Source organism: Plenodomus lingam (assembly GCF_022343315.1).
Source record: "Plenodomus lingam strain CAN1 chromosome Unknown contig_17, whole genome shotgun sequence".
NCBI classification, from domain to species: domain Eukaryota; kingdom Fungi; phylum Ascomycota; class Dothideomycetes; order Pleosporales; family Leptosphaeriaceae; genus Plenodomus; species Plenodomus lingam.
The window spans coordinates 1315126-1340184 of NW_027093934.1; the positions used below are offsets into that span (position 1 = coordinate 1315126).

Consider the following 25059-nt stretch of genomic DNA (forward strand, 5'->3'; position numbering starts at 1 on the left):
AGTGTTCTGTTTGTGTTACCGGCTGACCGGACATTCTATACCCTCATGCATGACTTGGATGAACAATGTAATGTAACTGTTTCTCACCTTCTCTCAAGTCTATTGTGGACCGAAAAGTACATATCTCCTCACCCTTACAAACCGTCAACCATCGCCCATATCGTTACATCCCAGCACAGCCACACCCCAGCACTCCGCCACACAAACGCCATCGGGCCAATCACACCACCCCACTACATCCACGTACAACGCATCCTGCATCCGGCAGGCCACCAAGCGAGTGCCGGGAACGGCACCGGTTAGACATAATGGGAAAGACGTATAAAAAGGGCAAAACCCCATAAACTCCCCGCGCAGAATTCCGGCATTCATCCAGCCAGGAAAGCAGGAAGGCGAAGAAAGCAAAAAAAAAAAAAGCAAAACAAAAGACAGCGGTACCAAATCGACCAACGAGCCCAAACCCAGAAAGACCATTGCACAAAACAACACGCGAGCAAACGAACCCCAACCTCGGTAGTAAAAAAACCCCCAAAGAACATATACCTCGCAACCTGGAAGCCGACCGAGATGATAAAAACTATTTTCCTAATCATCCTCACAGTCTTGAGTGCGTCCTTGCTCGCCTTTGCTCCCTCGTTTCCCCTCTAACTCAGCACACAGTTCCCCCCCTAGCCGTGCTCCTCATCTCCGGGTGCTCCGTCGACCTCGTGCTCAACGTCCTGCTCACGTTCCTGGGGTACCTGCCAGGCCACCTGCACGCCTTCTACCTCGAATACGTGTATATCAAGCGGCGGGATGAGCGGCGGGCTGGGGTGTTGGATGCGGGGCCTGTGCCGGGGGTGTTTAGTGGGAGGGTGTTGAGGGGGGGTGGGAAGAGGGGTGCAGTGGGGAGGGTTGGGGGGGTGCCGGCTGGGGGGATGCAAGGGCCGGTAGGGCAAGGGCCGGCGGTGCAAGTTCCAGTAGGGCAAGGTCCGGTAGCCCAGGTTCCGGTAGGGCAGAGGGGGTATGGGACTGTGAGATAAAGGGAAGACGGAGGAAGAGGGAGGGAGTGACCGAGTGAGGCAAGTAAGAGGCGAGAACTAAGGTGATGGCGTTAGTAAAGTACAGGTTATACAAACCCATCTATACACTAGCTTGGCCGTACAATACCTACCACGCTCGAAATCAAGCGCCAACACATCCAATCCCACCCCTTATCCCATCTTTGGACAAAAGTTGGGGGCAGATGGTGATTGCGAGTCCTGGTTGTAGTTTTGACAGAATGTATAATGTTTCAAAGGAGGAAGAGGGTGTACATGTGCCATTTGATTTTCACATACCCTTCATGTCAATGCATCGTACATTATTCTTTTGTACAAACGAGTCCTCCGCTCCCAGAAGCAAGCCATATACCTACACCCCCATGCTAAACGCAAGTACACCCGCGAACCCACCCCCAACCAAACCTCTACCTCTTCTTGCCCCTGCCCTTGCCCTTCTTACCACCGCCCAGCATGGCCGCCTTGGCCGCATCTCCCTTCTTTCCCTTCTGCCCCTCCGCCGTACCCAGCGCAGCCTTCTGCCTCAGATACACCCTGACCACATTCTCCACACTGCCGCGATCATGCTTAACGGTGCGCATATAGGTGAGGCGCGCCCGCCTTGCCCGCCTCGTCGCCCGCTGCACCACCTCGATGCCCTCGACCAGCGGGCTGTAGATCTTGTACCACATCTCCACGCCGACGCGTGTCAATTGGCCGCGTAGGAGGATGGCGGTGTCGACGCCGCGGCGGCGAATGTTGATGCAGACGCCTGCGAAGGGGTCGCCTGTGCGTTGGCGCACGAGAAGGATGTCGCCCACGCGAGCGCATTCCGGGTTGGCTTTTGAAAAGAGGCGGGTGCGGGCGCCGGTGGGGTCGAGGATGCTGGTTTGAGAGGCGGTGACGGCGGCGATGGGGTCTGGGCAGGTCTTCTTGATGTTGAGGGCGGGGGGTTGGAAGATGGGGATGCCGAATTGGCGGCCTGGGGGTGGGGAGGGTCAGTCCATTGAACATGTTTGTGTGTCTTGGAGGGAGGCAAAGAGGAAGGATAGCAATGGACAAGGAGCACAGAGGATCAGGGATATCAAACAGGCAAGAATAAACACAAACAAAAAAGCAAAAACCCTCACTCACTCTGATTCCGCTTAACCCCCCCCTTCCCCATCGCCCCCTCCCACTTCCCGTCAATCTTCTTCCAACCCTTCGAAAACCGAGTCGGATGTCTAAACGCCCTCGGCAAAATCTTCTTGGCATAAGCTTCCGGGTACAGCGCCATGCTCATCCGATCAACCACATTCTTGGTGTCCTTGTCCGGACGCGAGGGTGCGTGGGGTCGAGGCACATGTGGTGCTGGGACGGACGTGTCGGCGACGGCGGCGACGGCCTCGGTGCTGGCGAATCGTTTACATGGTCGAGTGCGGAGGGCGAGGCGCTGGAGCGTGGTCCGCGTGCAGGGGAGGGTGGAGGACATTGGGGCGTGTGTGTGGGTTGTTGGTTGTGGGGTTGGTGGTGGTGTCGTAGGTCTGAGGTTCCAGAAAAAATGGGATTAGGTAAGCATACGCACTTCCCCACCCCCAATCTCGCGAGACGAGGTTGCATGACGCACGACACAGAGTACAATCTCGAGCTACTAAGTTTTTTCCAATCAGATACATCATGGAAGCAAGACGGTTATAATTTCATGAGGCTATCAAGCTCTAGATCTGACTTGATACCAGTCACAGATTTCGCTACACAAGCATTTGCCCGTGATATGCTCGCTCGCATGTATGTACCTTGTAGGGAAATAGATTGAAATGCACGCTCCCAGACGGAGTATTTTGAGAGAAAGAAAGAAGGAAATCTGAATTTTTTGGTAAATGCAAATCGCCACCACCGAGGTATTCCGCAATGCATTCGCCCATGCTGCAAGAGGCAGCCCAAACACCGTGTTTGCATGTAAAAATGGCCCCTAGGTTTGATTCGCCGAACGGGCCTGAAGAGGAGATGACCGCTGGATCCATTTTTAAGGAGACAATTCCGCGGCGCTAAGAAAGAGTCCAAACTTTGTTCTAGCTATAATGCTTCGCATGAAGAAGGGAGAAGAGAGACAGGGAATGATGACCAGACGCCGCCGTTATGCTGCTATGTGTGTCCGACGCCGATGGAGAAACGGATGAGAAGGACATGGTTCGAACCAGAAGGAGCTACTATAATCGGGCCTGATTGAGCTGCTCGCTCAGACCCATGATAACGCCGGGATAGTGGAAAACGTCGCCCTGCAAGAGAAGGCCAGAAGTCAGCAGTTGACTTGTTCGAAATCGATTTCGACATCTCGCCGTGGTGTCTCTACCTCTTCCATCCAGGTCAAGCCGTTGGCGGCCTCTTCGACGGGAAACACCTCCTGCGCATATTCCTCCATGGAGCGAAACCCCTCCCAGAGCTCCAAAGCCACGCTTGGGAAGTCGGGCTCGAGATCCGGACCAAAGTAAGGAGCGCCCAGTTCGCCCAACGTGTAGCCCAAGGCGGACAAGTGCTCCCGGTAGCCTATAGGTGTCGGAACGTTGATCACTATGGGGCCCCGCTTGTAGCGGACGGGCCGTCCTAGACCGCGGCTGAAGGATTGACAGACTTCTTTTGGGGTCAGCGACTGGAAGGCCAGAGGGATCCTACCATTGTCAGTACGTAATCTCGGCTGCCACGTGGGCTTCAGCGCTGGCGCGACGTGGCCATGGCCAGAAGGGGGCGACAAGGACAGGAAAATTTCAACGAGAGAGAGGGCGGTATGTAGTCATCGAAATCGAATGATGGTGGGGAATACATGCTTGGTGTGGAGCAGCATATGCAACGCTTACCGTTTGCCGTTCCACTTCCGTGGGCCTTCCTTGAACAGTTGGATGATGGCCGGTCCTATGTCGTGTTCCGAATCCAGCCAAGGAAGGGGTTGGTTTGGGTTGAAGGGTGCTTGCCAGACAAAACTCCCGTCGGGTTGATGCTCCATGCGAAAGAGGGGAAAGTCGAGACCAGTGAAATTGTTGTGGTAGATTCCGCAGTACACAAACGTGGCCTGGAGTCCTATTTGGCGAACATACTGCTCGACTGTGAACTTGGGCGCCCATAGGGGCAGTGCTCTCCAGTTGTTGCCAAAAACCGAGTGATCGGGCATACTGGAGTAGATGTAGTGTTGGATTCCGGCCTTTTTTGCGGCGTCGGCTAACGATCGACCAATGGCAACCTCGTCTCCCCAGTGCGTGGTGTTGATGAAAGCGCACTGCGCGCTCTTGAACAAATCGTCGAGAAACTTCTTGTCCTCGAGGCGGCCAATGTAGACGGTCACGTTCTCCAGCTCGGACAGCTCTTGGGCGACTATGCCGTTCAAGTCTCGCATTTGTGCGCGAACTTGCCAACCCAGAGCGGCGGCGACACGAATGAAGCTCGCCGATTGGCGGCCATTGCTGTTGATGGTGACGACGGTCCTTTGCATTCGTAACGGTTTCAGGAAGACGAGGTGAGTGAGTGAGAGAGAGAAGATTTAGGAAATGGACCCCGAGCCCGTGTGAGTGGTTTGTAGTTTGTTTGTTACTTGTTAGGGTTGTTGCTGTTACTGTTCGTGTTGATGTTCCTATTGATGTTGACGTTGGCGTTGACGTTGACGTTGATCTGAACCGATGACTGAGAATGCGGCGACGTTTGTTGGCCACTACCAGTAGATCAAGTCAAAGCACACCAGGGGGGGGGGGTGGGTGAGACACGACTGCCGATTGATATAGGTACGGCCAAAGAACTAGGGTACCCAAGGCGGGCACGGGAAGTTGAAGAGCAGTAGTTTTCGGGTGGCCCTTGTTGGCGAGTATTTAGGCTGGATTGCGTGCCAGTGGTAGGTAGTCAAGCAGCGTCTGAGAGGGTGGGAGCGATAGCAAGATAAGGAGTTTGTTTGGTGTGACAGGCTGGTGGGAAGGGATGGATGGTTTGGCTGACGGGATCGGGTCGGTGGCTTGGATGCCGGTCGGCGGACAGGTACCGAGGAGCAAAAAAAAAAAAAAAAGACAATCGGGTGCTGAGGTAGGTAGGTAGGTAGGTAGGTGGTAGGGTAGGTAGATAGGTAGGGGGGGAAGGTTGAAAGTCAATAGAGTATGTACTATGTACCTAGCAGGGTCTGCAGTCTGCAGTCTGCAGTATGTACGTAGGATGCGGCTAGGTAGTTAGGTAGATATAGCAAGTAGACTAAGTAGCGAGCTTAACGTCCAAGGGTTGGTTGTGGCCGGGGGTGGGAATGGCTGGCTGGCCAGTCGAGGTGCCTGGTGGTGGAGGTAAAGGAAAGGCACGTGAGGGGGGGAGGGGGGGGGGGGCAGATGCAGGGAAAGGAAGCTAGAGCCTAGTGGGTCGAGTCTCCGTTTCGGGTAACAAGAGAGAGAGAGAGAGAGAGAGAGAGAGGCAGAGAAGTCACAGTGCTTGAAGTTGAGGCTTGAAGTCGTGGTGAGGCTTGGAGGCTTGGGTGCTGACTGACAGAGTTGACTGGGGACTGATGACGGGCGACGGGCGACTGGCGACTGGCGACGAGGCTGGCTGGCTGGCTGGCTGGCATAGGTAGGGTAGGGTAGGATAGGGTAGGGTAGGGTAGGTAATTAGGTAGGTAACCGGTACAGTAACTTAGACGACCCAACTTCACAAACACCTACAACCAACACAACGACAAAAAGCACGCGCAACGCGGATGCACCGCCTTTTTCACCCTTCCCACCCGGCCGACGGACACAAGGCGCCGGAGATGTCAGGAGAAAGGGTTTCGCTGGCGCTCTGTACTTGTGCGACCCGTTGGTCGACGGAGCGCTCATCAGTGAGCGTTGCCGGTCAATTTTTACATAATAGTCGACGAATGAAAGCAAAGCTTCTTTGCTCTCGCGCCCTCGTGACCGACCGTTGCAACGAAGATGTGGTAATAGTTTGCTCCCTGCACGTGCGAATTTTCTTCTTCTTCTTCTTCTACTTCTTCTTCCCTTCTACTTCTTCTTCCCTTATTCTTCTTTTTCTTTTCTTCTTCTCCTTCTTTCCCTTCATTCTGCCTCGTCTGCTTGTTCCTTTCTTTTCTCTGGTTCTGTACTGTTTTCCCTTCTCTGAACTGACCCGACCGAGCCACGGTTCGTTGGAGTATAGTTAGGGGAGTCGGCTGGGTAGGTAGGTAGGGAGTAGTACCCTCTACGGGTAGGCATGGTAAAGTTGATTGGTCGCTTGGTGTTGCGCACTGGGTTGGGTTAGAGGCAACTACCTAGGTGCCTAGAGTACCCCATGCCTGCTCCAACGACCTACAGTACATAGTAGGTAGAGTAGCCCACCGTAGAGTAGTACTGTATACCTACTCCGACTGCATCACAGAGCAAATCCAAGTAGTAGCCCCAGCCCCTGGCCCTGGCGATGCGGGGAAATACAACATGCGTGTCCCAGCAGCAGCAGCAGCAGCAGCAGCAGCTGGTCTTAGCATCAGGTACCGGTACCATACCTACCGGTACCGGCACCGACACCTCCGTGACCCCATCCAACCAACCGACGACGGGAAACGGCGATCCACAAGCACAGGAAAATGCCATCCACCTTGCCATGACCGCTTGTTGGGAACTCGCCGACACCAGACAGGGAACCACTTGGTCATCCCCAGCAAGCCAGCAAGGTGTACAATACGCCCGTGTATAGTAGGAGTAGAGATGACTACAAAGAAGCCTCTGGCCGTCATTTCGCAATGCACGGCCATCAAGGTGTTGCGCCCTTGGCACCCCTACCCCTACCCCTACCTTTCCTTGACTAACTGGAAAACATGGCCCCCAGCCCGTCCGTCTCCCATCTTCCGCTAGAACAACTGGACTTGTACATGCAAGTGCATGGCGGTACGCGGGCCGTCCTCTCATCCCCCACCATGTTGATTTGGGCATTGGCTCCATTGGGAATGTGTATGCGGGCAATTGAACAATGCACTCTTCTGCTCCTCTACTACTACTCCTACTACTACTGCTACTACTACTACTCCTACTACTCCTACTACTACTGCTACTACTACTACTCCTACTACTCCTACTACTCCTACATTGATTTCTCTCTCTCTCACCTACACACACACACACTGCTGTACCCATGTACACCCTATGGGTACATGGACGTCCACAGTCAGGGAAAAACTAGGGTACCGGTACCACCAACACACCGTCATCATCACAATCAATCAACATCATCATCATCATCATGACCACGTATCACACACACACACACACACACATGCTGTGTTCGCAGCCGCCGCACCTTCAATGCCTGTCAACCAACCTCCAAGGCCGAGCATGTTGCCATGTCAGATGCGCACTTTGATAACAACCCTCTTGCTACTAGTGGAGTCATGTCGCGTCAATCCAATGATTCAGTATCCTGCATGCGCTCAATACGTAGATGGGTCGGGCTGATCCCAGTACATCCATCACCAGGCCGAGTCCTATCCTGTCCTGTCCATTACCCAACCCGACCCAGCACCAACGTGCAACCATGGTCGTGGCATTTGGGAGGCGTGCGCCATGCATTCCATCAGATCATCCAAACGCGAGAGAGAACCAAGAAGCCTTGCACTTTCAACGCTCCCAGCCCCCCAGCCCCATATCGCTCCCTCAGCCAATCACCATCTTCCAAATCTCTGCATTGCCGTCGCCCTCCGCAGCTTGCAGCTTTGCCGCCCTCACTTCCTCTGTATGCAAATGCGCACCCGAATCGATCAGCATCCGTACGTGATCTTTCAAGCCCGCCGCTGCAGCCAGGAAAAGCGGGGTATTTCCCAATCGGTTCCTCAGATGCACCGACGCTCCCTGGGCCAAAAAGTCCTGCAGAATCTCCACATTCGGACTGGTGGCGGCGAGATGCTACATCGCAAAGTCAGCAGTGAACCCAATTTCGCATCATTTCCTGGGCGGCGAAATGGTAGTTCCTTGTCCCGAACCCAAGTTGCGTGCCAGTGCCAGGCTGGGAAGATAAGCGATGCCTTCGTCGTACCGTCCGACTGGGACGCCGCTCGACACCTGTTTGGCTCAATGACCTGTTGTGCCGACGGCACCTGGCCTCTTTATCAGCGGTCAACGGACGCGTTGCGGCCGTCTCAGATTGATCTGCTCAAAGTCTGCATCACGAGTTCACCGGTCGCAATAACCCAACATCTGCCATCCATACTCTTGACGCAACGTAATGGTGAAACCAACAAAAGGTTACGATCCCCCCTCCCCCTCAACAATGACTTTCGTCGGCTGTTGTGGAGTTCCATGTCTTCATGTGAAGCCACGTGTGGTCCGAAGATTGCACAGAGACATTGATCGTTGCTGTACTGCATGCATTCTTCCGATGCCGGCGTTCCTTCCATACAGGAACCGTAGGCAAGATGTTTCGGCTTGTCTGCGTATAAGGAAGGTAGGACGTGTGAAGAGATAGGCATGAGAACGTTGAGTGGACAGATCGATGACAGGAAAGTTTACTTACTACAGGGCTGTTCATTTGATAGTCGCAATCATTGAGGAGCCATCGACGCTCTCCTCGTATGATGTCCCGGGTGGCTTGCAGATCTCCCTTTTGCACAGCGTAGCCAAGTGCTGTCAAGCTGGAGAGCTCTGGGGTAAGAAATCCACTCCGTGAAGGGTGTTCGAAGTGGGTTCTTGTAGTCTCCGTCAACTCACCTCTAATGGAAACCGACATTTGCTTTGCGACCTCTTCAGGCGTAGCATCGGGCAAGGCTAATAGGTAGGCGAGTTTCGTCAGCGCCGCTTCGGATGTCATGTCCTGGCCAAACACGACACCGGCCCGACCGAGCATTGTGGCGGGAGCATACAGTGCGCTGACGCTGCCGCTCAAGCATTGTGTCACGTTGACGATGACGATTCCCCTCTTCACGGCGTCTGCCAAACAACGTGTCATTGCACTATCAGCTCCGCCCGGTGTGTTACCGGCTCCAAAGGTCTCCAGCACCAGTCCCTTGAGTCCCTCCAGCCGCAGGACCGAGTCGACCAATGCTGGCGTGATGCCTGGGAAGACCCGAAGACAGGCTACATGTGCCGTGTTCAAACTCGTTTGAATCGCAAAAGGGCTGAGATCTACTGAACGGTGGACTCTGTGCCACAAAACGTTCGTCTTGGTCGCGGAGACTGTTGCAAGCGGTGGATGATTTGGGCTACCAAATGCATCAAAGTCTTCGGCAGATATCTTCGTAGCACGATTTCCTCGGAAGAGTTTGAAATTGAAGAAGAGGCAGACTTCGGGTATCATGAAATGTCCCGCGATGACGAGAGAATTGAGTAGGTTGTGCTCGGCAGTGTCGGTTTGCAATCCAAACATTGGGACTTGTGAGCCCGTCAGAATGACTGGCTTTCCCAAATTCTGGAACATGAAGCTCAAGGCCGCGGATGTGTAGGCTAATGAGTCTGTCCCGTGTAATATGACGAAGCCATCAAAGAGTTGATAGTTTCTTTGGACTGTCCTAGCAATCTGGTCCCAGCCGGTGGAGTCGATGGAGCTGCTGTCGAGTAATTTCTCAAACTCGAGTACACAGTACCGTATTCGACGCCCATATGTGCTGACGGGTGTTCGCAGACTCTGTACAGCCTTGTGAGTGCCTTCATCATCGGTTACAATCTCCAAAGGTTCCGGATAGGAGCCGTCGTTGAAGGCGGGTCGCGGAGCAAGCCCAGCTTTCAGGAATCCTCTTGCAGGGACGAGACCGTCCGCGGATTTGCGCATGCATATCGTACCACCTATGTTGTCCTGTCAGCATGACATTAAACACTGCATGGGCGATGTCTGATCAGGTACCTGTGATGACGAGTAGCACACGTGACTCGGGAAGCTGGACTTCTGCGAACTGATCGTCCATTTGCTCCGCAAGTGGCACAAGCGTGCACTAGGATGATGTGATGTTCGGTAATACTGTGCACAGGTTCGCGAGATAATGCTAGGAGTACCAGGCACAGAGAGGGGTGTGTGTGCAATCGGAGTGCAGCGGACGGCGGTGTTTCAGGACTTTAACCAAAGACAAAGAAATTGGAAAAGATTGGTAAGATAAGAACTGCTGGAGTATACGGAGTAGTCGGAGTAAGGATATCAATCTCTCCTCAGCACTCGGTACCAGATTGATGGTACACACAAAGAAAAATTCAGAAATATGGCATTGCAGTCGTGGAACCAAGTCTTGGCCCACCAAGCAACGTGGTGAGAGCGTAGTACTTACTGTACGTACCACACCGGCTTATGAAGTTTTGCAGGCTTGTAGGTCGCAATGCAAATCGTGATTTCCGTACTCATGTAATAGTATGCGACCGCAACCAACCACAACCAGGGAGTGTGTCCAGCAAGCTTCCGGGTTCTGCCTTCCTCATCGGGCCGGGGGGGTTCCAGCGTGGCGCACATTGGACGAATAAGGGTCCACTTGAGCATTCTCGTTACCCCTTCAAAACCCATCGCATTACCCCTTCAAAACTGCTTTCCATCACAGTATTACCCCTTCGAAATTGAAAATTTGCTCCATGCCACGCAACCCCCTTATCTTTATCCACTCGGATGCAAAATTTGCGTGCGCGTGAGACGTTGCATCTTGTCAAGCGTGGAAAATGTGCCGTCGCGGATGAGGACAAGTGCAGAGAACCATCGTCTGCGCCGTCACTCGATGTACCGGCTGCTGTTGGCCGTGTGAATACCTCCATACCGCCGACTGGAAACCTAGGGTTGACAATCGACCCTCTTTGCAGCTTCCTTCGCCGCAGTCGATCGAGCCTTCTCCAGCGCCTTGGCCTCTTTCCAGTTCTCCAAAACCCAGTCGAGCACAGCGTCTTTACTGTCTGCTGCCATGAAAGAGATCCAAGTTGTGTACTCTTGCACCTGAGTCGCCATCCCTGGCTTCCCATCCTTGAAAACTACCCAACGTCGAAGGCTTTTCAGTGCTGTACTCAGGCTGTTGCCTTCCACCGGTAGCCTCTCCCGAATGCCTTTCCATAGATCCTCTTCAGCCTCTCTAAGGCGATGACCTCTTATCATCTCTTCGTACTCCGCATGCTTGTTGAAAAAGTGTAGTGCTTCTTGGAGAACTTCGTCTCGCGTTATAGCATTCCTGTTGCCTCTGTCTGGATGTGCTGGCATGTACTCTTGCACAAAGCGGCGATACATTGGCCTTTTGGCCTGGCGCGAACGGTCATTTGCCTTTTCGACTCGATTCTCAAACACTTCTCGATAGAAGAGCCGACTGGTGCTTACCCAGTCGAACAACTCCGTCTCGTTTGCAAAGCCAGCGTGATATTTTGCGACATCAAAGCCATAAAACTCCATGGCCTTGACCGGATCTCGTGTCAGGAACAGCAGCGCCCGCTTCTTGTCATACAGCTCAATTTGTTCCAATCTAACGTGTAAGCCACGGTCATTACAGAGTAAGCCTAGTGGGCGGTGTGCGATGCCAATGATCTGGACCAGATCGGAATCGCCCTTCATGAACAGCGTCCACTCGAACAGCTGGACGCTGTCGGGAGTTCCGTTGCCGGGTGATATTTCAACATCGACTTGTACGTAGGCCTCGAGAATGGTTGGATGTGGGATGGCGTAAGATTGTGATGCCCCATTGGGGAGCTGCAGTTCAGCGCCTAGTGCTTCCTTGATGGTAGTCCAAATGGTCTCATCAGCAGTTTCCAAACGCGTGCCCTCTACGAGCAAATCCACGTCGCCATAGTCTATTTTACTGGGTGCATCCCGCGGTATGGAGACGCGTTCGAACAGAGCTTCCAATTTCTTCTGGCAGTGACTCGCTACTGTATGATAGACTTCAGGTGACATGCGAGGAGTATGAACAGGCTTGCCGTTGCTGCCCAGAAATCTTGCAAAAGCTGAACCGCCCATTACGATCGTTTAGTAAAACGCGTGTGGTTTCTTTGCTTTTGACGAGAGACTGTGTGGACGTCGAGTTGTAGAAGAAGATATATGAGCGTGGCCAGGAACGGCGTGACGTTGAAGGCGCGATGAGATGTACCTAGCGGTATCTGGGTAACTCAGATTGATCGGACGCAGGCTGTGAAGAGAGAGTGACAACTACAAGGAACGTAGCGATTGTCAGAGGAGTTGATGCAGCAACACCACACCTAGAAGGCAGGTGCGTCCTGCCTCCCCCACCTCCTTGAATCGGAATTGACTCCTGAGTGTTGTGCAAGGGATTCAAGTAAACAATTGCAGCGTGCTAGAAAAGGCAGTAAGGGTTCAGTGTAGAGTCTATATCAATGCAATGCCTCTCATTCTGTACCACGAGTCCGAGTGGCCATGACAGCCTTACCCGTCAGCGTCTCCATCTCAGCGTCGATCAGGCGTTGGAACCTGGGTACGGTAACTTAGTGTAGGAAGGAGCGAGCGGTACTACGGTGGGTCGCGGCATGTTCTCCGCACTGGTGGGAGAGTCCGTGCTCGAGCTACACCTCAGACCCCTGCAGAAGCTCCCAGAAATTTTGGAGCCTACCCAAACTCTTTCCGCTTGCGACCAAGGGAAGTTTGGGAAAACTCAGTCAAGTCGACCAAGTTGGTTGATGCTACATACCTGTTTGTCGCATTGAGTGGCTTGCGCATCTCTCACTCTCATATACTTCATAAGCAACTCACCTGCTGCAACTCAATTGCAATCGACTATCATGGCCGACACGGAAGCACCCGAGGAGCTGACGGCGCGCTTCGAAGAGCTTGGTGCTCTCGAGGCAGAGTTCGAGGACGCCGAGTTGGAGATCAGTAAGTGGGAGGCAGACTTGATCTCAAAGGCCAATCCGTCTAAAGGCGAGCAGTCCGTAAAGCCGAGGAAATCCATGCGCCGCTGTACAAGAAGCGCGCCGAATACATCGCCAAAATCCCACACTTTTGGTCGCTCGTCTTGGAGCAGGCGCCCCAGGAAATCGACACCTTCATCCAGCCCACCGACTCCAAAGTCTTTGCAGAGTGCCTGGACACCTTGGAAGTTTCCCGATTCGAGCTCGACGACCCAAAGGGTTCACCGCGCAGCTTCTCGCTCAAGTTTGGATTCAAGGATAATGACTACTTCGAAGACCAGGTGCTCGAGAAGAAGTTTTGGTTTAGGAAGACGAGGGACTGGGCTGGCCTTGTGTCTGAGCCTGTCAAGATCAACTGGAAGAAGGGCAAGGATCTGACGGCTGGTCTGTCGGAGGCAGCCTACAAGCTGGGTGAGATGAGGAAGAAGAACGCAATCGATACTTCGAGCGCCGAGGCTAGGAAGAAGGAGACGGAAACCGAGGAATACAAGCAGCTGACTGAGAAGATTCAAACAGTCACTGATGCCTCGGTCAGCTTCTTCTGCCTCTTTTCCTTCGTCTCGGGCTTCCGATGGGTCAGTGCCGAAGAGAACGAGAAGACTATCAAGGAGGACAATGAGAGACTAGAGAAGATCCGGCGCGGAGAAAAGGTCGAAGACGACGATGAGGATGACGAGGAAGATGATGTAGACTACCAGGAATCCGAAGTATTCCCAGGTGGAGACGAGGTTGCTACACTCATCGCCGAGGACATGTGGCCAAACGCCATCAAATACTACAGTAGGTTGACGGGTTTCCAAGAGCTTACACCAGTCTACGACTAACACTTCCATCACAGAGGGAACCTTTGAGGAGGCCGACGACGAGGACCTCTCCGATCTCGACGAAATCATGGACGACAGTGATGATGACGACCGTGTCCAGGAAGTCGAATCCGACGACGACGACAACGAGGAGGTCGACATCCGCGCCCTCGTCGGCAAAGGTCGCAAGTCCACGCAAGAACCGCCTGCTAAAAAGCAGCGCAAGGCCTAGAAAGCTCAGATGTGAGAACCTCACCCGCCATCTCACGAGCCCCTAGGAAGAAGAAAAAACATCACACCATCAGACTCTGTGCATTCTGTGCAAAACCAGCTCAGCGGAAATACCGTACATTGTCCCTCCCCTCGGTTCCACCACGGTACCAAGTGTTTCACACGATCCCATGACCTTCCAGAGCCCAACTAATTCCACACATCGGTGTAATCTCACGGTGCAAAAGTTCATGCCATGTATGAACCCGCCCAGGGCGTTTCAGGATATACCAAAGTAGATGGAAAGCTCGTTTCGCTTGCACAGGATATGTAGATTTGCTTTTTTGTTTCTTCGCTTGCTCTAGCCTACCTGTTCTTTCTCTTACGGTGCCCCTAGCACACCCGCAATCTTCTTTGCCTGCTCGTGCTTGCGCTCGTTCGCCACATAGGTAGCGTATGTTGACAAGAATACTATGCCTCCCACCCAACGGTCCGATTCCACCCCAGCCCATTCCTCATCATTCACACCGCCATCATCTCAAGCCGCTCCCGCCATCCCGCCATTTCACTTCGGAAATTATTCACAGTTGCAAGGTGGAAGTTTGCATTTGTGAATCCTTGCTACCGTCCACTGCAGTAAGTAAGTACTACTAGAGTACTTGTCCCTATTCTCTTGGCCTTCCTACCCCCCAATAACATCCCTCCCGAGCCGTTGTTCCTGAACCCGCCACCAGGCTTCTACTTGCTCGCCTCACCTATAGAGTACTCCTACCTGCCGTGTTCCTTCCAGAAGGGCTGGGGTGGCCCTCCAATTATAAACCCTGCTTGCCTGCGTTGCCTGCGTTGCCTTGCCTTTGCCCAGGCTTGCACTTGCACCGTTATACCCGTCTCAGCACGGTGACGAGACCGCCGTCCCGTTTTTCCTGTTTCCCGTCACCCGTGTCAACGTGCTCGCGCAACGGGTGAGGTACGATTGCTGGCCTTGTTGAGCGTGTTTGACAGGAACTTGATTTCCGCAAAAGAGCTTGGGTGCGGGTGCGTTTTTGCACGGGAGGGGGGGGGAGGGAGGCGGGCTACTAGCGTATCATTTGCAAAATACTTGGCCGTAGCTGGGGATTCGAGCATGTGGCATGTATGTAATAGTATGAATGTATGCATGTACTTGCGACAATGGGGCGAGGGAAATCTCGGTTAGGATGTAGGCATGGACTATGTACGTATGTATGGTATGTGGTCGAGAAGATGCAGGTGCATGAGCGACTACATGTACCCTTGGATGCGGAGACAGGGTACCTACATGGCTGTGTAGTATGTATTCCCATCGTTTAAGTACCAGGCCTGCGTCGCGTCGCAAAGGCAGCGCGTACGAACGAGGTTCAAACTACGGTGTGCGAAAAAGGCACACACTGCGTTTGTCATCATGGCTTCTTTGCTGCCTCTCCTTGGCTTGCTCGTATCACTCAGCTCACCCGCGGTCGCGCAGGGCAGCGGTAATGGCACTGGCACCGCACCGCTTTCCTACGCCGTACCCTCTGGTTACACGACTGTAAGCTTCAATGCCTCCGTCCAGCCCACACCCTACACCCGCACGGATTTCTCGCCCAACGCCCTCGCCTCGCTCTGGGATCTCGTCGGTCCCGTCGCCACGGGAATAGTGACAACGACCGTGTCCCCGACTCCAGAGCCAACAGCATACCCGCAGCCAGACCCGCAGTACTACCATGCGCTCGTAGGGAGTGCGTACCCGGAAGCCAGAGACTTGAAGTTGCCGCCGAATTTCCGGTGGGGATTCAGTTCCTCGGCGTACCAGATCGAGGGCGCGGCCAAGGAGGAGGGCAAGGGCCCGAGTATTTGGGATTTGCTGGCTCATCGGGTGCCGAATTTTGTGGCGGATAATACGACGGCCGATGTCGTTGCTCAGCATTATTTCCTGTACAAGCAGGATTTTGCGAGGCTGAAGAGTTTGGGCGTGCAATGTAAGTTTTTTTGTCTTCCAGCTGGAGATTGGGGATACTAACAGAGTGCTGGAGCTTTCAGTCCCAGTTTCTCTTGGCCGCGATTCTTCCCCTTTGGCCATGGCCCGGTGAATGAGGAGGCAGTGGCTCACTACGACGACGTCATCTCTGAGTTGCATGCCAATGGCCTCCGTCCGGCAGTGACCCTGTTCCACTGGGACACCCCTCTGGCCCTCTTTTCCGAGTATGGAGCCTGGACGGACCGCCGCGTCGTCGACGACTTCTTCAACTACGCAAAGTTTGTCATCACGCGCTACGATGCGTACGTGGATGAATGGTTCACCATCAACGAGCCCCAGTATTGCAACTGGCAATACGCCGGCTATCCCGCTGGCAAATACTACCCAGCCCCCAACGGCGTGACGGGCGGTGTCAAGGCACGCTTCCTGTGCGGCCACCACACGCTCCTAGCCCATGCAAAGGTTGCGAAATGGTACCACGAGGAGTTCCGTGGTCGCGGCCGCATCACCTTTAAGAACTCGGGCAACTACTACGAAGCCAACAGCACCAAGCCCGAAGACGAAGTCGCTCGCCAGCGCAACTTTGACTTTAGTATCGGTTGGTTCGGCGGGCCCTGGACCGACGGCGACTATCCCCAATCTCTCAAGGAGACCCTAGGCGACCTCTTGCCCGAGTTGGCAGAGGAGGAAAAGGAGATGATCAAGGGATCCTGCGACTTCTACGCCATCGACCCGTACTCGTCCTTTCTTGCCTTTGAGATAGACGGCGGGCTCGAGGCTTGCACGAGTAACCGATCTCATCCCGCGTTTCCGGACTGCGCTGGCTCTCGCAGTGTGGCCCCAAACGGGTTTCCCATTGGCCCTGCGGCCGATCCAACCATGAGTTGGTTCTACAGTGCGCCGGCGGGGGTGCGCCGCTTCCTCAAGCACATTACCGAAGAGCTGTTTCCGTCGATCCCGGACATTGTAGTGTCCGAGTTTGGGTTCGCAGAGCCGTTTGAGTCGCAGTGGGGGGATTTGAATTCTGCGCTCTGGGACCTGAAGCGTGCGGATTACTTTCAACAGTACCTGGATAACATCCTCTTGGCCATTCACATTGACAAGGTAAACGTGTCGGGAGCCTTTGGATGGTCTATTTATGACAATGCCGAGTGGCTGCTGGGTACGGGTGTGCGGTTTGGGTTGCAGTATGTGAATTATACGAGTTTGGAGAGGACGCCCAAGGCGAGTATGTTTCAGTTTTTGAACTGGTTCAAGGAGCACGAGGCGGAGAGTAGCGGTAATGCGACGATGCGGATGTGATGGAGGGGTTGGTAGCCAGAAAGGGGGAGGGGAAGATGGGATGCGTACTTGGTAGGGTAGAGCAGAAGAAAACACGTTGATTGCGACTTGGTTGGCTCCATGGGGACATCTTTCGGTCGGGTGTCGAGTCGATGCCAGGGATGCACGTTGACGTTGATGTTTCTGCTACAGGTGGTTTGCTGTGTGACTGTGTCGTGGCGTGGCGTGGCGTGGCGTGGCGTGGCGTGGCGTGGCGTGGCGCAGTTTTAGGGGCCAGAGCTACATTGCTGGCGTGGAGGAAGGGATGAGGTTGATTAGGTGGGGATCGAATCAACACATCTGCAGTGTTGGACTACTAGAAGGATTTGAGCGAGTACCGGTAGAAGAAAGGAGAGCAGAGTAGAGCAGAGTAGAGCAAAGCAGAGCAAAGCAGAGGATGAAGTGGACGATTGATTGCCCCTTGCCTGTAGGAGTACCTGAACTGTCCTGGCCACTCTTTTGAGTCTGGAGTCTGTCTGCACTCTCTGCACTGCACTGCACGTGTACATGCCATGCCCTACTACTATTACTCTACTCTACCTGCCCTGCCCACATGTTTCCTGAGAGATGCACATGTCCCAGCCAGGCACTCTAGCCAGCTAGCCCACAGACACACACACACACACACACACACACACCCAAGCTTCCTTCTCTCTTCCTGTCGCCTGGCCTGCCTGTTTTTGTCGGCGTGACTCGAGTCCGCTGGCTGCCCCGACAGAGCTGGCACACACGCCCTCCCTGTGCCGTTGCCTTTTGCCTTTTGTTAGGTAGCTTGGGGAGCTTGAAGCTTGACCTACCGGTACCCTACCACCCGTCTGGGGTCCAGCGTCAGCCAGCGCCAGCTCCAGCTCCAGCTCTACGTTGGGTAGTACGTACTACTACGGTACCTACACCTTGGCTGGCTAAACTGCCCTCCCGTCTGCATTCTGAGTTGCGACGGGACCAAACAAGCTTGTTCGGCTGGCCACTCACCCACCCAACTAAAGAGACAAAGACGCATTCTGTGCATTCTTGCTCCGAGCTGCAACCCACAAAGACCATCAGCCATCATCCCACTCTGGCTGACGGATCTGGGCCCAACTGCCATCCACTTGATTGACCCAGCCGTCATCGATTGATTGTGCATGTGCAGACTAGGCTACGAAGGGGAACCTGCGGCCCGGGTCGCTGCTGCTGCTGCTGCTGCTGCAACATCACAACGTGAACCTACTTCAAGTCACTCTTGGCTCGTCACCTCGTCACCTCGTCACCCGCCTTGGTAAGAGCCGACCACCACCCTTCCAAGCCGTCATACTCGTCTATGCCTACACCCACTTCCTTTTGCTGCCCTGCAAACGCTCTACAGCCTACAGCCTACAGCCTACAGCCTACAGCCTACAGCCTACAGCCTACACCCTACAGCCTACACCCTACAAGACATCGGACTGGCTTAGGCACTGGGCCGACTCATCACCAACGGGCACCTACTACCCACCCATGGTACTCAACTTCCTAGCCCTCCCCCGGAACACGACGCCGTACAAAGGCACCACCACGCTACTGCCGCCACCAACAACGAATACCTGCGTCATCTGCAGGTAGAAACCCTCCCCCATCCTTCGTCCTGGCAGACGAAATCACCCCAACCGCCCCTCCTCCTCCCCTAATCGCCCCCGCCGTTCCAGCCACGCCGACTTCCCCAACTTCTACTTCCCCAATCATCTCTGCCCACTTGAACGCCTCCGAATCTACTGCCAGCACTTTCCACCAGCCAGCCACCGCTACCAACAACATCACTACAACCACCGCCACCACCACCACCACCACCACCAACAACAACAGCACCGCCGCCGCCGCCGCTGCTGCTACCACCGCCTCATCCGAACACTCTCGAGCCGAAAAGCGTAGACATAGTTTTTCTGACAGCGACAACGACGACGGCGCGGAAGAAGACGCCCCCACAGGCGAAATCACAGGCCGACGCAGCCGTCACAAATCGAAGCGCAGGCGCACACACGACAGGACAATGCGCCTGGACGACGATGCCTCGGACACCCCACATTCATCCCCACACAAATTCGCAAACGGTTCCTCACGCTCTTCTGGGCCCAAGTCGCCCCTGCCCAGGTCATCGAATGGAACGTCGCATAGCCGAGGCGAAAGCAATGGGTCGCATACCAATGGGGGTCCGGTAGCCAACGGTGGCCTGCTATCCTCGACCTTTTTCGGCCACGACAGGGAAGAAGTCACACGCATCCTCATACAAAGTCTCACCGACTTGGGATATCATAACGCAGCGGGAGCGCTGTGTAAAGAAAGTGGCTGTCAGCTCGAGGGTCCGACGGTCGCCTCCTTTCGGAACGCGGTGTTGAGTGGCGACTGGCAGGTTGCGGAAGAGTTGTTATTCGGCACAGAAGCATTTGACAGTGGAGGGGGGGTCGGTCTGCATGTGTCGTATGGCAAGTCGTGGGGCAAGGCGCGGTCACGGCCCAGTTCGCAGCATATTGAGGGTCTGACGCTGGCCGAGGGCGCGAATCGCGAGGAGATGCTGTTTTGGATGAAACAGCAAAAGTATCTCGAGTTGCTGGAGCGGAGAGAGTTGAGCAAGGCGCTGGTGGTGCTGAGGCAGGAGCTTACACCGCTGCACCAAGATGTTAGCAGGTTGCACGCTCTCTCGAGGTAAATTTGCGGAACCTGCCTGCATGCTACGCTCTTGCACGTTTCTGACCTATTCCAGTCTTATGATGTGTCCATCTGCCGAGGACCTGAGACAACAAGCCCAATGGGACGGTGCTCAGGGCGAGTCGCGGATGCACTTGCTCTCTGAACTGTCAAGTCAGTCTGACCCCTAGTCTCGTACAAGACAGTTGTTGACACCCTGCAGAATCAATATCACCAAGCGTTATGATCCCAGAACATCGATTAGCCGTCCTTTTAGATGAAGTCAAGGAAAGCTGGATCGAAAATTGTCAATATCACAACACGGCGGCATCCCCGTCGCTTTACTTGGATCACAACTGCGAGAGGGACGACTTTCCCACAAAGGCTGTCCTTGATCTGAAGCATCACACCGACGAAGTATGGTTTCTGCAATACTCCAACGACGGTTCCATGCTTGCGTCGACGAGCAAGGACACGACGATTATCATTTATGAGACTACGACGTACAAGGTCATCCATCAGCTTGACCAACATGACAAGTCAGGCGTCACACATCTCGCCTGGAGTCCAGATGATCGACTCATCATCACATGTTGTTCGCAGCCTGAGAACGCTGCGCGGATATGGGACATCAAAGTGCGCCTACCCAGATCCCCAATGAGCTAGCCCTACTAATTCTCACAGACTGGCACCTGTATACAACACTTCAACGAATTCACCTATCCCTGCACGACTGCCGCCTGGGCACCCAACGGCAAGCACGTCATCATCGGCTCTCAAGACGACAAATACGGCTGTAGCATCTGGTCCCTCCACGGCTCGCTCCTGCACAATTTCTGCACCCCCGGCAGCAAGCTGCGCGCCAACGACCTGGCCATTTCGCCCAACGGCGAGCGCCTCGTCGTCGTGGCCGAGAACTCGATTGTCGTGTTTGACTTTGCGACGTATGAGAAGTTGTGCGAGTGGCAGATTGACGATGTCAAGTTGACAAGTGTGACGATTAGCCAGGACTCGCGGCACATGTTGGTCAGCATGGATCAGGACAAGATTCGGCTCATGGAGATTGAGAGTGGGGAGGTGATTCAGCGGTTTAGTGGGCATGCGCAGCGGCAGTTTATTATTCGCTCGGCGTTTGGCGGGGCGGATGAGAATTTTGTGGTTAGTGGGAGTGAGGGTATGTTGTTTTGTTGTACTCGCCCTTCTCATGCACAGCTAACGCAAAAATCCAGACTCGAGAATATACATATGGCGCTCTAACGGTCTGCTGATCGAAGCCCTCGATGCCCACCCGGGCTGCGTCAACAGCGTGGCCTGGCATCCCACCGATCCCTCTACTTTTGCCTCTGCGGGCGATGACTCGAGGGTCAAGATTTGGAGACCGGTGAATGCACCGCCGTTTCCTGGTGCGGGTGCTGGCGGTGCTGGTGCTGGTAGTGGTGGTGCTGCTGGGGGACCGAGTAATGGGTATGCGATGTAAGATGGTTTTCTGTTGCCTGCTTGTTTGGTTAGACGTGTGTGGGGGGAGGAGTGTTTGTTGTTGGCAGAGGAGAGTCTTTTTTGTGCTGTGCAAACTGACGGTGCATTCTTTGGCGTTTGTGTTGGTCTTGATATCGAGGGGAGGGTAGGTTGCCTTTTCTCTCCTGTTGTGGCGTGTTGTGCATCTGCATGTGTTTTATTTTTCAAGGGGGCATGGAGAACGACGGGAGGAAGGATGGGGGTTTGGGCGAGGGGGAGTAGGATGGGGCTTGGGGGATGGGGGATGGAGTGTGCTAGTGCTAGTGTTGTGTTGTTGGACGGTAGATAGTATGTTATGCTGACTTGAGGATGTTGTTTGCGTGTTTCTGTGATTTGATTTGATGGGGTTGATAGAGAGTGATATGATGATACCCTTTTGTGTATCAAAGTGTAACTACGGCCACGACTACAACTACAACTACAAAAAGTTCAAGGGTTTGAGATGGTATCAGATGGAAGATTGAAAGAGTTTTGACATTGGGTTTGGGTTGATGTTGGAGCATTGCTTTCTTTCTTCTTTCTTTCCCCCTACCCCATCATCTCCTCTTCTTTCCTTCCTTTTCTGCACATATCAAGTACATCACTAAGTCCTCACACCATCCTTTCTCTTCTCTCTTCTACCAACACCCATCTCGCACCCATCGTGTACAGTTGCACCACCTACCATGGCCCATGGGAAAAGCTATTACTGCTAGCACAGGTACGAAGTGGTATTGTAACAGGTCTAACGTTGGTTTGCGCATTAGATTGGATTGGTTGGTATGGCTAAGCGGGGATTTCGCTATCCACCGGTTTGTGTTGTGGTTTTGTGATGGTTGTAGGTACCGGTATAGGTAGCTTTGCTTACCTTGGCATAGGTACCAGTACCGTACTTTTCGGCACGGTACGGTAGGAATACGGTATCAGCCACAAACTGCTGCCTGATCTAGTGCGGGTGGCATTTGGCAATCTCGCACCCCCGCTTTTTGGCTCGATGGGACGGGAGTGTCGAATCGTAGATGGAGAGGGGAGAGGGCTGAGGCTGGGTTGCAGGTGTGGTGGGCTGTGCTGACTGACTGCGGAAAAGGGTTGTGAGGCTGGTTTGTCTGCAGTCGAGGTCTTTTCTTTGCTCGCTTTTCCTCTGTTGGCTTTGTGCTCACTTCTAGGGTTCTTTTTTGCAGGGTTCAGCTCGTGTTCTTCAAGGTCTGGTTTGGGTTTGTCGCTGTTCTTTTGTACCGACGATACCTCGATCCACATTTCCTCGTTCTGATCTGCTCAGAGAAAGTCCTGGTTCGACGCGACTGCTTGATGAATCGCTGAAAGGATGAAAGACTGGATTGAAGACTTACGGAAACGGCTAGAGAAGGAAGACAACAGGGCGGATACCAAGGACCTACCCATCCATACATGCTCGTACTGTGATCGTCTTTTTGACATGACTTGGGAAGCCAGTCCCGGTCCCAATCCTACGGAGAAGCCGAGACTGCGCATTCAGCTCAGTGAGGAAGAGGAGTCTACGGAAACTCCGAGTTGGGAGTGTGGGTTTTACCAGCATGCGCCCCATGTATACCGGTATGCAAGGAGACATGGTCTTGAGACTGTTCTTCCATGTTATAAAGAATATCCCAATTCCATACTCCGCGTATCAACGTACAACGACACACGCTGCACCTTCTCCACCATTGCGTGTTATGCTGCTGGTCAGGGTAGGCTTCAGGCCCGGTCTCCAGAGAGCAAAAGAAAAATTCTAAAATCCAGTAGATGCCTTTGCCATCGGGCCAGATGACTGCCTGAAAACATTGCCGAATCTGAATCCGGCATCTACACGTGCCGTAAACTTTATGCACTCGGTTCTAAAGGATAGGCTTCGCTCAAAATTACAGCCCAGTGGGAAGATGCCACCCAAGAGGCTGCTCAGGCTGGATCCGTCTGGAAATACTATGCAGCTTATTGAAACGACGAGGGATGAAGAGTACAGCTATGGTACGCTGAGCTACTGCTGGGGAGGATTTCAGGCCATCATGACAACGCGGGAGACGATTGCGTCTCATAAACATGGTGTGCTCATTGATACCCTACCACGAACGATTCAGGATGCCGTATGGGTGACGACAGTGCTGAATCTGCAATACCTGTGGGTTGATGTCTTGTGTAAGCTCTTCCAACCTTGACACTACAGCCTCATCGATTGATAATGGGTAAACTCTCAGGTATAATACAAGACGACGAAGAAGACGTTGCACGCGAAATCGCCAATCAAGCCAACATCTACCGCGCATCGGCTTTTACCATCTTAGCTGGAGACTGTGCGCACGCTGACGCCGGCTTCTTGCATCCTCGTCCTAAGCCATCCATAGAATATCATATCTCGGTGCGCATGCCGGAAATGAATGATGCGGTGTCGAAGATTAGTGTTCAGTTTGAAAAGAAGCATCGCAAGGACCCGGTGGAAGAAAGAGGTTGGATTCTTCAGGAGTGCAAGCCAGCCCTCTGCCTCATGGGACGCATTATAGATGCTAACCTACCTAGTCCTACTCTCGCCATACGTCCTGTATTTTAGTAAAAGCCAGTTGGTAATTCACTGCCATGATCGCGTCTACGTCGACGGAGGCTACGACAACCACGCACTCAAGACGACTCACCTCCGCCGCAACTGGGACGCCCACACATCGACCATTGCCGACTCAGACAGCGACTGGCAACGCCTCGTTCAACCCTACAGCGGCATGCATCTCACCAAGTCATCCGACAAACTCCCCGCCATCTCCGCCCTCGCCGAGGCCTTTGGCCGCTGTTTCCTCGACCAAGACGAAATTGCAAAAAGCTACAAAGCCGGCATCTGGCTCCAACACATGCCCAACTGCCTGCTGTGGAAACGGCTAGGCCTCCGCATCCACAATCTACCTCACTATCGAGCACCGTCTTGGTCCTGGGCCTCAACCGACGACCTGGTCGAGTACGACGAGGAACTCCAGGGCGCTACGCACAGCGACGTCGAAATCCTGAGCTGCACAACCACTCCCACCTTTTCCAGCGCGCCCTTTGGCGAAGTAACAAGTGGCGAGTTGCGCCTGCGTGGCCCGGTCAAACCGCTGTCCCGCTACCGCATGGACATGTACTCCCCGCCCTTTACCCTGCACGACCTCGAAACCAGCGACACGTTTGCGATTGACTTTGTAGTCGAGCCCGAGTTTGTGGAGCCGCGGTTTGCGGCTGGGTCTGCGGGGTCCAGGGCTAATGTCCAGTTGTCGATGCTGCTCTGTGTGCGGAAACAGATCCCGACGAGTACGTTGTTGCTCGGTCTTGTGTTGGCGAGGAGGCGTGGTGAGAGCGGGTTTCGACGCGTGTCGACGTGGAGTCGGTGGTATGATGAGCGGGAAGATGGGGGACGGTGGTTGGCGGCGTTTGAGCGGGTAGAGGTTGGGATTGTGTAGGTTGGAGTGCGATGGAGCAGCAACTTGTATGCAGGCACTCAGGTATCCTTCTTATACAAGGACGAGCAAGTGTGCGAGTTGGTCTAGGCTAGGCTGTTGTCAAATTCAAATGTACAGGGAAATTGTCTGCCGGTAGACTTTACATGCCCTTGTACACCGATTCGTGCCGCACCGTTACCCACCGTACCCACCGAACCGCCCCAAATCCATAGATCTCTAGCCTACACTGCCACAGGATACACTATAGTATTCAATCACCACATCCACTTTTCTAATTCAAACTGCTTCATGCTGTTCAATTTGTTTCATACTACTATCACACAATCTCCCTTCTTCGATTGTATTCCCTTTCTTGTTTTGGGTGCATGTCCTGGATTGGTAGTGTCGTGTGTG

At 53.8% G+C, this 25059-nt stretch overlaps 11 protein-coding genes across 11 annotated transcripts; 7 read left to right on the plus strand and 4 right to left on the minus strand.

Annotated features, from left to right (window-relative positions):
- Window positions 1-567: 567 nt before the first annotated feature.
- Window positions 568-1022, plus strand: IAQ61_003467 (uncharacterized protein; the record flags this gene model as incomplete). The annotated part of the gene is made up of 2 exons (XM_066095976.1): window positions 568-607; window positions 661-1022. The coding sequence occupies 2 exons, from the start codon at window positions 568-570 to the stop codon at window positions 1020-1022; spliced, it is 402 nt and encodes a 133-aa protein (XP_065954221.1).
- A 425-nt stretch (window positions 1023-1447) lies between these two features.
- On the minus strand, window positions 1448-2490 carry IAQ61_003468 (mitochondrial 54S ribosomal protein bL19m; the record flags this gene model as incomplete). The annotated part of the gene is made up of 2 exons (XM_003845089.2): window positions 1448-2001; window positions 2154-2490. 2 exons carry the CDS (start codon window positions 2488-2490, stop codon window positions 1448-1450), a joined length of 891 nt encoding a protein of 296 aa, XP_003845137.2.
- An 807-nt stretch (window positions 2491-3297) lies between these two features.
- IAQ61_003469 (uncharacterized protein) lies at window positions 3298-4482 on the minus strand (the record flags this gene model as incomplete). Its single annotated transcript, XM_066095977.1, has 2 exons — window positions 3298-3688; window positions 3854-4482. 2 exons carry the CDS (start codon window positions 4480-4482, stop codon window positions 3298-3300), a joined length of 1020 nt encoding a protein of 339 aa, XP_065954222.1.
- Window positions 4483-6410: 1928 nt separating this feature from the next.
- IAQ61_003470 (uncharacterized protein) lies at window positions 6411-6686 on the plus strand (the record flags this gene model as incomplete). Its single annotated transcript, XM_066095978.1, has 1 exon — window positions 6411-6686. One exon carries the CDS (start codon window positions 6411-6413, stop codon window positions 6684-6686), a length of 276 nt encoding a protein of 91 aa, XP_065954223.1.
- Window positions 6687-7639: 953 nt separating this feature from the next.
- On the minus strand, window positions 7640-9906 carry IAQ61_003471 (uncharacterized protein; the record flags this gene model as incomplete). Its single annotated transcript, XM_003845095.2, has 3 exons — window positions 7640-7888; window positions 8496-9760; window positions 9819-9906. Coding segments are annotated over 3 exons (1602 nt in total), but the record flags the coding sequence as incomplete, so codon positions are not given.
- Window positions 9907-10721: 815 nt separating this feature from the next.
- IAQ61_003472 (uncharacterized protein) lies at window positions 10722-11885 on the minus strand (the record flags this gene model as incomplete). Its single annotated transcript, XM_003845096.2, has 1 exon — window positions 10722-11885. One exon carries the CDS (start codon window positions 11883-11885, stop codon window positions 10722-10724), a length of 1164 nt encoding a protein of 387 aa, XP_003845144.2.
- Window positions 11886-12440: 555 nt separating this feature from the next.
- IAQ61_003473 (uncharacterized protein) lies at window positions 12441-13825 on the plus strand (the record flags this gene model as incomplete). The annotated part of the gene is made up of 3 exons (XM_003845097.2): window positions 12441-12755; window positions 12809-13570; window positions 13629-13825. The coding sequence occupies exons 1-3, from the start codon at window positions 12662-12664 to the stop codon at window positions 13823-13825; spliced, it is 1053 nt and encodes a 350-aa protein (XP_003845145.1). The 5' UTR covers window positions 12441-12661.
- A 431-nt stretch (window positions 13826-14256) lies between these two features.
- Window positions 14257-14704, plus strand: IAQ61_003474 (uncharacterized protein; the record flags this gene model as incomplete). Its single annotated transcript, XM_066095979.1, has 2 exons — window positions 14257-14439; window positions 14513-14704. Coding segments are annotated over 2 exons (375 nt in total), but the record flags the coding sequence as incomplete, so codon positions are not given.
- A 519-nt stretch (window positions 14705-15223) lies between these two features.
- On the plus strand, window positions 15224-17080 carry IAQ61_003475 (uncharacterized protein; the record flags this gene model as incomplete). The annotated part of the gene is made up of 2 exons (XM_003845099.2): window positions 15224-15779; window positions 15834-17080. The coding sequence occupies 2 exons, from the start codon at window positions 15224-15226 to the stop codon at window positions 17078-17080; spliced, it is 1803 nt and encodes a 600-aa protein (XP_003845147.1).
- Window positions 17081-19103: 2023 nt separating this feature from the next.
- IAQ61_003476 (uncharacterized protein) lies at window positions 19104-21215 on the plus strand (the record flags this gene model as incomplete). The annotated part of the gene is made up of 5 exons (XM_003845100.1): window positions 19104-19756; window positions 19815-19912; window positions 19962-20374; window positions 20423-20912; window positions 20968-21215. 5 exons carry the CDS (start codon window positions 19104-19106, stop codon window positions 21213-21215), a joined length of 1902 nt encoding a protein of 633 aa, XP_003845148.1.
- Window positions 21216-22556: 1341 nt separating this feature from the next.
- IAQ61_003477 (uncharacterized protein) lies at window positions 22557-24666 on the plus strand (the record flags this gene model as incomplete). The annotated part of the gene is made up of 4 exons (XM_066095980.1): window positions 22557-22938; window positions 22994-23383; window positions 23443-23709; window positions 23762-24666. The coding sequence occupies 4 exons, from the start codon at window positions 22557-22559 to the stop codon at window positions 24664-24666; spliced, it is 1944 nt and encodes a 647-aa protein (XP_065954225.1).
- Window positions 24667-25059: the final 393 nt, after the last annotated feature.